This window comes from Notothenia rossii (assembly GCF_949606895.1).
Source record: "Notothenia rossii genome assembly, chromosome: 1".
Taxonomy (NCBI): domain Eukaryota; kingdom Metazoa; phylum Chordata; class Actinopteri; order Perciformes; family Nototheniidae; genus Notothenia; species Notothenia rossii.
The window spans coordinates 91,269,715-91,281,501 of NC_136912.1; the positions used below are offsets into that span (position 1 = coordinate 91,269,715).

The following is an 11,787-nucleotide window of genomic DNA, read 5'->3' on the forward strand; positions in this document are numbered from 1 at the left end:
TGCCCTTGCTGATGGAAGGAGGTTGTCACTCAAAATCTCACGATACATGGCCCCATTCATTCTTTCCTTTACACAGATCAGTCGTCCTGGTCCCTTTGCAGAAAAACAGCCCCAAAGCATGATGTTTCCCCCCCCATGTTTCACAGTAGGTATGGTGTTCTTTGGATGCAACTCAGCATTCTTTCTCCTCCAAACACGTCTAGTTGAGTTTTTACCAAAAAGTTCTATTTTGGTTTCATCTGACCATATGCCATTCTCCCAATCCTCTTCTGGATCATCTAAATGCTCTCTAGCAAACTTCAGACGGGCCTGGACATGTACTGGCTTAAGCAGGGGGACACGTCTGGCACTGCAGGATTTGAGTCCCTGGCGGCGTAGTGTGTTACTGATGGTAGCCTTTGTTACTTTGGTCCCAGCTCTCTGCAGGTCATGGACTAGGTCCCCCCGTGTGGTTCTGGGATTTTTGCTCACCGTTCTTGTGATCATTTTGACCCCACGGGGTGAGATCTTGTGTGGAACCCCAGATCGAGGGAGATTATCAGTGGTCTTGTATGTCTTCCATTTTCTAATAATTGCTCCCACAGTTGATTTCTTCACACCAAGCTGCTTACCTATTGCAGATTCAGTCTTCCCAGCCTGGTGCAGGTCTACAATTTTGTTTCTGGTGTCCTTTGACAGCTCTTTGGTCTTGGCCATAGTGGAGTTTGGAGTGTGACTGTTTGAGGTTGTGGACAGGTGTCTTTTATACTGATAACGAGTTCAAACAGGTGCCATTAATACAGTTAACAAGTGGAGGACAGAGGAGGCTCTTAAAGAAGAAGTTACAGGTCTGTGAGAGCATGAAATCTTGTTTGTTTGTAGGTGACCAAATACTTATTTTACCGAGGAATTTACCAATTCATTCATTAAAAATCCTACAATGTGATTTCCTGGATTCTTTCCCCCCATTCTGTCTCTCATAGTTGAAGTGTACCTAGGATGAAAATTACAGGCCTCTCAACTTTTTAAGTGGGAGAACTTGCACAATTGGTGGCTGACTAAATACTTTTTTGCCCCACTGTACATACATACATACATACATACATACATACATACATACATACATACATACATATATACATACATACATACATGTACTTTGCTCAAAATACAAAATAAAGAAAATGCCCTGTAGGCCTTAGATTGCCTTAGAAAAATAAAACAAATTAACATTTTTTAAATTAAACAATAAAATGAAAAATAAAGAAAGCAAAATGTAAGTTCAAAGTGTTGAAAGGTATTGGTGGGTGGGTCTGTCGTGCTAAGACTGCTAAGCCAGATTTAGGGTTTGAGGGAAAAGCCAAAGAAAAGGTCAGAAGGGAATTCTCAAAAAATGAATCCCTGTTTGTCCGAAGAACACTTGGGTCTTTATGTTAATGCAATGTCCTGCTGCAGATAGTTTAAATGCAAAAGTGTGTTAAATTGATGCGAATGTTTATAAGTGGGCAAAATAAAAAACAGAAACAACAGAAAAACGATATGAAGACATCTGTTTACAAACTCTCACACAACTCGTGCAGCATAGTCTCATTTATTCAGTCCATGCTCACTATCTAAAGAGGCCCTATTCTGCTTTTGTTCTATAGGTTTGTGTGCATGTAAATGGTCTACAAAGGCTTAAATACCTGTTTTCCCTCCAGAGGGAGTTTCTCTCCCACTAACACAGCTAACCAATCAGAGCAGACTGGGCTCTGGTTTCAGACAGAGGGTGAAAAGAGGTGCTGCAGCACAGGCAGTATGAGACAAATAAAGAGCTTTTTGAACGTTAAATCGTGGAGACATGTCCCAGTAGAGACACTAAATAAAAATATGAACCTGAACATTTGCTGAAATTGCCCTCTTAAAAGTGTCCAAGTCTGACATTTACAAATATTACATGATAATGCAGCAGCAGCTACATTGGATATAAGGACACAAAGTTTCAGATTGAAGGAACATGGAATAAAAATCACTTTTGAATCACAAATTCCCGCGAAAGTAGACGACCGGGATTTGGTTTGAAGGGGGGGGGGGGGGGGGTATAGTAATTACAACCCTCCCACCCCTCCGTACAAAAAACTATCCAGTCCACTGAACAAAGTCCCAAAATATACATCCATTAACTTCCTCCAAAACTGCTCTGATTCCACTGTATTTCCAGGACTCTCCATTCTCAGAAATGAAGAAACAATGTTGTCCATTGAGCAGGGGGGGGGGGGAAGAGTCACCTGGTCTGCAGGGAGATAAACCAGGAGGATGTCGGGGGGGACGGGGGGGGGGGGGGGACGGACTGTGTGATCACATGTAGCGCCGGTGGGGGCAGTGACGCAGGAATCATCTCAATGTGAGGTGCATTCACTGACCTGAGGGTTCTTAAGATTCTTGGACAAAGTTGAAGACACAGGACCATCAGGCCTCTTTATCTAACTCCCACATGAAAGTCACATGCTGCTGCCGCCTCTCTTCTCTATCTAACTCACTCTATCTCTTTCTGTTTGCAGAGCTGAGCAGCATCCTAACTCTTTTCCAGGTTTTTCTCAAGTCGTGTATATGTGAATTTTCCTTTCTTTTGCACAAATAGCTTAAAAACGAAATGATGATGAGCAGTCCAAATGTAAATTCAAGGTGTTGAAGGGGAGGTGTGTGTCAGTCAGCTTGCTAAACCAGATTAACGCAGTGTCCACACGGCGGCGTGCGTTGAAGTTTGCCGGCGGGCGTGTCTGAAGCTCGACCAACAACCAATCACATGAATTTCCCGCCCTGGACACACAAGCAAGCGGTTTGATTGGCTAGAGCTTGTACTGGCATATTATTTGATTGGCTGATGCTTCCGTCGAAGCTTCAAAAGTTGATCATTGCTCAACTTCAATTCTAACTGATTTCCGGGTTTTAGGACTCAGTCAAAGAGGTTATTAATTGCCCGTCAGCAGAATTAAGAAAAAACGACTTGCTTGATTTTCATGAAACTTGCTGGAAGATAAAAAACAATACATCAAAGTTAGGGTCCAAGCATACTTGTCAACCCTCCCGATTTTTGCGGGAGACTCCCGATTTCATTGCCCTCTCACGGGGTCATATTTCTCCCGCATTTCTGACAAAATCAGATTTACACACGACTGTTTCCACTCGGACTTTAATACAGCTTCACCATTGTTTGGTTTCCATGGTAACATGTCTCTTTAGTAGCGCGCGCAATTCAAAGTCTATATTCATAGAAAACAGAACAAGAATCGACAACTACTCTACTCTCTGCTCACTCCTTTCCTGTAAAATACAGGTCCAGCCCACACATATGCTCCATCAAGGACGGTGCTACAGGCCGCAAGGCAGTGCACAAACAACTACAATAAGAATGTTAATGTTAATCTAACAGCTCCGGCGATCCACTAGCAGCCCCCCCCCCCCCACCCCAATTTTGCATTTTTAAATGCTCCCGATTTCTGAGGTTTAAAGGTTGGCAAGTATGGGTCCAAGTAAGGCCTACGCATTTTGGTTATGGCTGTGTAAGACTTCCGTGTCACTCCTCTCTTATTAGCTTTTAACTGCCTGCTATCAACGATGGGCATTATGTCCAAAAGGATAAGCATGATTTCTGATAAGCATTCAAAACACAGAACAGCTGGTGTGGCTGATGGCAAGGTCTTTATTTCTGCAGTTTTTTGGTCAAAATCGAAGGATTGGACACGTGAAAATGTGGACCTGATGGTGCTAGAAGAAAAGTCCAAGTTATTTTGATTCATCCTGAGGGGAAAATTAAGTTTTGTATAACGTGTAAAGCCAATCAATTCATTATTTGCTACGACATGTCACAAGGAAAAGTCAAGGATCACCAACATCTTTATGACTTATCAGAGAATTATGAATCTCTTGGTGGAGAACTTCATTACAACCATATGTTTTGTAGGCCAATCTTTACTAGAATTCCCATCCCTCCCTCCTTCAATGCACTATTGTAAAAGTAAAGCCAACTTTTGCCTTTAGGATATTATCGCACCAAACAGACACTTTCCTGGAAGCATTGAGTCTCTCTACAGTATATGACACTCTCATATTTATCACATGCCCTTTGCACGTAGAGCACGCCCACCTAAAGGCAGTGGTGGAGCTCAGGGGAAACACAAATACAGAGGTCTCTCATGTCAGAGGTTCTCACAGTCTTAGACTCAGGACCTCCCATCAGACTAAGCTTGATCAAAGGCGTCAGCTCACCCACATTAACTTAGTTTACTCGCTTAGTGTGGCTGAATGCCTATAGGATCATGGATATGATATTTGATCCCTAAGACACTCTAGAGTTAAGCCTAGGAAGTGTAATATGGCTGTTTGAAATAAATTCACACTACACCAAATATATAAAAACTCAGTCTTAAGGTATTTACAAGTTTCTTTTTGTTCTGATAGTGGGAAAACTGTAAAATTCCACAAAATGAGGGCCTCCCATGATGAAGATTCAGGCTCTTGGTGAAGCCTTGGATGCAATAATTGTTGAGCCTGGATGTAAATAGTCCAGAGGCCATCAAAGGAAACTTTGGAAAAAAACACACTGGACGCTGCACTAGGTCAGAAACCAGAGGAGACTGTGAGGTCCACCGTAGACGGACTACTTTTGGACCAAATGTCCTCTCCATTAAAAGGCAGCTCATTGTGGAATAGCCTCCCAACTGAGACCGGGATTGTCCCACTCTCAATAGTTTTAAAGGTCAACTCAAAGAATGGTTGAGAAACAAACAGACGTGCAATCACCGCTAAATGCACTTTAACACAGGGGTATCTCCTCATTGAACTGCCATGTGGTTAATACTTGTATGCTGCTCATGCTCTTTCTGCATATTATGTATTTATTTTTGCTATATAAATGCCATGTTCTTAAATGTTGTATGTGAGGGACTACGGATGGAAATGAGCTCAAAGCATTATTTGTTTAAAGTGTTCATCAATGTGCATTGTCCCGGTTCATATAAACGATTAAATGAAATAAATCAAATGTTGAATCAAATGTTGTTGATGGTAGTGTTAGCCCGAATAGTCCGGAAGCCATTGATGGAAATGTTGCTGTCAGATATACCCTGGTGCATCAATGTTTCTGTAAAGCACATTAAACTACATTCTATACTTTCTATGATTATTGGTAGACGTGGTTAGCTTGTCCATTCGATTAGCCTGGTCTAAAGAAAGCGGCCATTGTGCAACAGTGTCGTGGATGCACAACATCAACAAATAAAATCTCTCTACAAGAAAGGTTAGAGAGGGCCCGGCTCAATAAATAACGAATATAAGTTATTAACAGAAAAATAACAAATAAGGTTTGATCAAAAAGGGAAGCTAATAGTTGAAAATAGTACAAACTGTACGACTGTATCTCAAATCCTACTGTACACATTAACTTGGTTTAAAAACTGAAGTCATATTGTTCCACTTGAGTTCACTGAGCCTCCTCTGCAACAGTTTGGATTTCAGAGTCACACTTTAAAAACCTTGGTGTCATGAATGAACCAAAACTGTTGTAACTTTAGCAAATGATTCATGCATTCATAGAAAGCTGACGGCTAAATATAGAAAGAAACTGTAAAACGCAACAGTAGGAATATGCCAAATGCACAAGAAGGCATAACATTTCTCTCCTGTGCTGATTAGTTTAATCCAACAACCAAAATACCACATAACTTGAGTATAAATGGAGACTTATCCCCCCACCCCAGACTATTTATTCGAATCACCTGACTCGCAGCAGCTTCGTGGAAGAAAAGCACTAAATCCACAAAGAATGCTAATGATTTTTAAGCCAAATCAAGCCCCCCCCCCCCCCCCCCCACACACACACACACACACACACACACACACACACACACACACACACACACACACACACACACACACACACACACACACACACACACACACACACACACACACACACACACACACACACACACACACACACACACACACACACACACACACACACACACACACACACACACACACACACACACACACACACTTCCTTTAATCCCAGAGCTCCAGGGTTAATAGTGAACATCAACACCAGCATCCTGCGGGCTAAATATTGAAATCAAAATCAAAATCAGATTTAATTTGCGTGAAAGCTGAGCAGAGGTGGGAGAAGTACTCAGATCGTGCACTTCAGTAAAAGTAGAAGTACCAGAGAGTACTCTGTTGCAGGTAAAAGTCCGGCATTCAGAAGTAAAAATACAAAGTATTATATAAAAAAAAAGTACTCATTATGCAGATTAGTCCATTTCAGAATATATATGTTTTGATCCTTGCATCAATTATTGATGCTTTAAAGGTCACCTATCCACTTGTTCATGTCTCTTCTACATCAACATGTGTACCCGCGTCTTCATGTCTCTTCTACATCAACATGTGTCCCCGCGTCTTCATGTCTCTTCTACATCAACATGTGTCCCCGCGTCTTCATGTCTCTTCTACATCAACATGTGTCCCCTCTGTGGAAAGAGATTCTGAAAGTTTCAGGAACAAAGATTCTCTCTCTTTTTGATCCATTTCTATAAAAACCTGTCTGAAAATGAGCTGATCAGATTTTGGCCTCTTTATGATGTCATAACGATTTTTTGGCTTGTGTAACCATTAGCCAATCAGCAACCAAGGTAACCCCCAGCACTTTGGAAACAGGGCTGAAACAGAGGGGATTATGGGATGCTGCAATGATCTGTTTGGTGTTTGGAGCCAAACACAGAGACAGGTTTTGTATATATCTGAGACCTATAATATATTGATGAAAAACAGTATAATAGGGGACTTGTAAAGTGTTATCAAAGCTGGTAAAGGTGCAGCTAGTTTGAATGACTTTATATACTGCAGGGTAGCTTGTGGATTTACTCCAGGTGGAACTAAAGTCTGATTTAACACTTGATTAGATTTCCCATCATTCATCCATATCTGTGAAGTAACTAAAGGTATTAAATAAATGTAGTAGAGTCAAAGTACACCATTTACCTCTGAATTGTAGTGGAGTAGAAGAACAAAGTAGCATTACATGTAAATACTAAAGTAAAGTACAAGTACCTCAAAACAAAATGTACTTAAGTGCAGTACTTTAGTAAATGTACTTAATTACGTCCTAAAACCCAAAGGCTTCACGAGGACAGCAGCATGTTGACTCTTTACAAACTCATTACATTTAAAAATAAGTCCCTGATCCAGACTACACAACCTCTTAAAAAGATTTATGAAACACTTGTATTAATTTGTGTTGCACCGGTTTTTCTGTAAAGCCTTAAAAAATAATTACATAAAAAAATAAACGCACACCAAAATGTCCTCAGAGAATTGGTTGCTTCTCAATACTTGGTCCCCACAAGTACAGCAAAACAAACTAACAAACACACAGAAATGCCTTTAAAGCCCCTAAAAGCTAGAAATGTGCTGTTTATTTTTTTATTCTAATTCTATTAAATTAAATATATTTGGACATTTATCAAACATACTTTTCAGACTTTTACTTTACAGACGTGTACTTTTCATAGTTTTCTGGACACATTCTGACATTGAAAGGCACTATAAAACATTTAAATTATTATTAATACATTATAAGGTGCTTGATTGACAAAAATAATCTCTTAAAATGTTTATAATCACGTAATCGCTGAAGTATTTTTTTACTTTAATTATCTTTAAATGCTGTTTTCAGCCTCTCTAATCTGATTTTCACTTTTCTCTGATTCATATCATTTTTAGATAAATATCTTTGGACATTTAAATGCATCACCTTGGACTTTGTGGGACTGGAATGGAGATTTTTAACAATTTTCTGAAATGTTTCTAGACATTTTACCATGAGTGGAACATTGGAAAGTTGCTCTACAGTAAAATAATCTCCAAATATTTTTCCTAATCATCATTTTTAGTACATTTTCATTCACAAATTGTATTAAATTATGTTTATATGGAGATGTTCTGCTTTTCTTCGATTAATAAGTAACTGTCTTCAGGTTTTGGACCTTCACCAACTATTATTTTATAGATTAATTGATAGTTTTTTTTCTCTAAACTGTCAAAATATGAAGTAAAATAGCTAAATTCAAACAAACATCACACTGGAGTCTTTTCTCTTTTAAATGTATTAACAGAATTGTATTAACATTTAATATGCAGGAATGAGACCTTCTGTGAATACATGGCACAATCATATTATATACATTCTTTAAGGAGACAGTGCACAGACTTGGTGGAGGGGGGGGGTAAATATCTTTAAATGACCCTTCAGTGAGTGACCAACATTTCTCTTTTTAAGTTAATTAGCTTTTTAAAAAAAAAAGAAAAATGGCTGTTACCAAGAAAAACACAAAGTAATACCACTGTTGTGTCGTACATCCATTCCTTTATACACACTTAGGGTTTAATCACACAAACCAGAGGGGGGAGGGGGGGGGGGGGGTCTACCACAGTGCTATTTTTTAAGTGTAAATATACAGAATTCCCATGTAACACGACATGTGAAGCGGATCATTTTAAAGAAACTAAATTAGAGCCTCTCGTTAGCTTATAATAAAGCTCATTGCACGTTTTCCCCCACAGACGTTAGTGTCTTCGTAGAAAGCCGCATGAGTGTGTGTGTGTGTGTTGATTAAAGGAGTGTGTGTGTTCAGTGTCCCGTCAGGTAGTCCTGTGTGGAGTCCGAGGCGAAGGAGTCGGCGTCCTCGTTGTCCGAGTCCTCGCTGCTGTCGTCGGCCGCCGGCTCTCCGGACAGCGCGATGCGGGCGTAGTCGTCGGTGTCGATGGATTTGCAGAAATGGATGGCGTACTTCAGCTTCTCCTCCAGCACCTGTTTGCACGAGTACCGGGGCAGCTTCAGCAGGAAGAAGCAGGTGTAGGACTCGGGCAGGAAGTGGTCGGGGGGGTTGTATTTATCCAGCACCTGGGGGGAGAGAACAGGACTCGCTTAGTTCTGCAGGGAATATAAAGCTGGTTCTACTTCTGTAAAAAGCATTTACCCACTCAGAGACTCCTCTGTGGACTCAAATATAAATCCAGCTTAAAGGTAGGGTAGGTAAGAATGGAGAAACCAGCTCGAGTGCGCTAGAATTTGAAAGTACGCAACCGGGAAAAAAAATCTGTCCCTTCCTTCAGACTTCCTCACAGAGCCCCTCCTCCAACACACACGAACGAGCACATGACCAATGAGGGCACCAGATAAGTTTGTGCACAGATGGAAGGCTGACAGGCAGGTAGGCCATCCAGTTACTTTAGCCGGGCCGGCTCAGATGATTGGTCGTGCTTTTTACAGCACTACGGCTTCCACAGATTACATTTATTTATGTATTTATTGTCAAAGCATTTAATGTATTCATTGCTATCGGGATGTTAAGAGCATTCCATGGAATATAACAAAAAGTGTTTCTGAAGTGAATTACATACCCCACCTTTAAGGTTCTAATATAACAAAAATAACTGAGAATTTAAATGCGGAATAACAAAAACAGACTAAAGTAGCATGGGATCTTAACAATACATTTAGCAGAGCCCAGCTTTTCTTTTCAAAATGCTTCGACTCTTTTAAAAAATCAACTTTATTGTCAATCTTTCAGTTTGTGTGTACAGAGGGATCGAAATACCGTTTCCCACAATCCAGAGTACAAAAACAAATATATATAAATATATGTATGCAAATATGTATATACCTATATATACACAAAGACACATTAAGACCTAAATAAAAGCACAACAATCAATATATACAAAAATAACAGTCACTTCTATATTTTATGGGGCTGCTCCGACTTGAAAATATTGGAACTTCTCACTAAAATCCCAGTGACGTCATTGTAGTAATTGTGGCTATAAAAGCTTTTTCTTGTCGAGAAGTTCAATGGAAACGATCAAAACAAAGACCTAAAGCCCGTTTGTTGTAGCAGATTGTTCAGGCTCCACTGATCGGGCAGGCACTAATTGTTGCTGCCAGTGAGTGTGAGACTTTTATCGTCCTAATCCCTCTCTCTACGGCTGTCACACTGAGCTCTGAAGCTAAATCAGACGGTAAGTGTGAGAGCTAGCTTAAACCCGTTAGTGCTCAAAGTGTCAAACAGATATATACTGTAGTGGCACAAACAGATCATAAAATGCAACATAGTGAATCTAATCCAGGGTTAAATATATGTACAAATATATAACCTACTTTTCAAATAAATTCAACCAATTAAAGTTGGAAACATTTTCAAACTAATCTTAGTAGATATAAAAAGCCCAATCACTTATTTGCACTACAGATCTTTTTCTAAGCAATCTGAAGCTTGTTTAAAGGCATGAGCTACAAACTAAATCAAATGAAACCCTCTGAAAAAAGAAGCTTTTAGTTATTATGCCCCAACAATTTGGAACAAACTGCCAAAATCGTGCAAGTCCGCTGAAACACTTCCTATTTTTAAATCCAGATTAAAAACGCACCTATTTGCCGCTGCTTTTAATTGAGCTGCCCATACTCACACTACAGTATGCCTTTTTAGTCATGTATTCTGTACCTGCTGTGTTTATTTATTACATAACCTTTGCTTAGTATGCCTGTTTTTAAATGCATTTTTAATAATGTATTTGTTCTTAAATGTCTTTTGCTTTTAATCTGTAAAGCACTTTGAATCGCCACGTGCTGAAAAGTGCTATAAATTGCCTTGCCTCTGGAGAGCTGTAGGCTGGTGGGTTTCTCACAGCATGTTTAAGTATCAAGCTTAATTTACCTACATTTGATTGATTTAGCTAACTTATGATTTAGCATATGAGGCAATATACCTCTCCTCTAGTGAATGGCCCAGTCCTTCATGTATCTTTCTGTATGTGGCCCTCGGTGAAAAAGGTTTGGACGCCCCTGATCTAATCCTTCACACGTCTCTTCTTACCTGCACCACGAAGTCCCGCCCCCTGAAGTCTGCGATGGTGCGCGGCAGACGGGTTCGCCCCCAGACGAAGCGCAGGAAGAGCGAGCGCTCGGTGTTGGAGAACGACTCCATCACCTCCCAGAACCACTGGATGAGGGAGGAGGTGGGCTCCACCCCCTTATAGGTGGCCACCGACTTCAACAGGTGCAGGGGGATGTCGGGGCTCCCACACACCTGGAGGGGAGGGGGGGGATAATTAATTAATTATGCTTTGTACCATATATACTTTTTTTAAACTAAAGGGCGTATCGGGGTAAAATACACTCTGTTTCTCCAAAATGTCCTCAAATTTGTTCCTGGAGCCTCAGAGAGAAGGTTATTCTTTCCATTACAAAGATCTCATAAATGATATCGTACCATCTATACATGGGCTGTTTGGTTTGAGACATCTCTTTGTGATTGCTTTCCTCGCAGCTACACTCAACATCCAGAATAAGTATTTTGTTTTTATATTTGTGGATGTTATATTAGAGTTCGTCCCAATTCAAATACATTTTTGCTCCAAATATGATAAAATATATACTTTTAATAACAACATTACTGTCTGCTACTTTAAATAGTAAAAGCAAGAAAATAATTTTTATTTTATTTAGATTTTATAATTTTTCTATGTCTGGTCTTTTAAAAAAAAAATCTTAATATCTCTTACTATGCAATAAATAAAACACATCTCACATTTATGGTTGTGTTTCTTACCCGTCTTTTAACTTGCTTTCATTTGAATATATTCTGATTAAAACACTGACCATGGTTTCCAGCTCGTATCCGGTGAAAAGCGACAGTAGGGGAACGGGAACGACTCGAGCCATCCCTTCACGAACTGCAGACACCTGCTCATCGAACTCATGGAGCCTGA

General features: G+C 40.0%; 1 protein-coding gene across 1 annotated transcript in view; it reads right to left on the reverse strand.

Annotated features, from left to right (window-relative positions):
* Positions 1-8,105: 8,105 nt before the first annotated feature.
* herc2 (HECT and RLD domain containing E3 ubiquitin protein ligase 2) overlaps positions 8,106-11,787 on the reverse strand; it is a 92,402-nt gene continuing 88,720 nt past the window's right edge. Inside the window, 3 exon segments of the mRNA XM_079684224.1 lie at positions 8,106-8,920; positions 10,893-11,105; positions 11,678-11,783. Coding sequence (XP_079540350.1) covers positions 8,648-8,920; positions 10,893-11,105; positions 11,678-11,783 — 592 coding nt within the window. The 3' untranslated portion in view covers positions 8,106-8,647.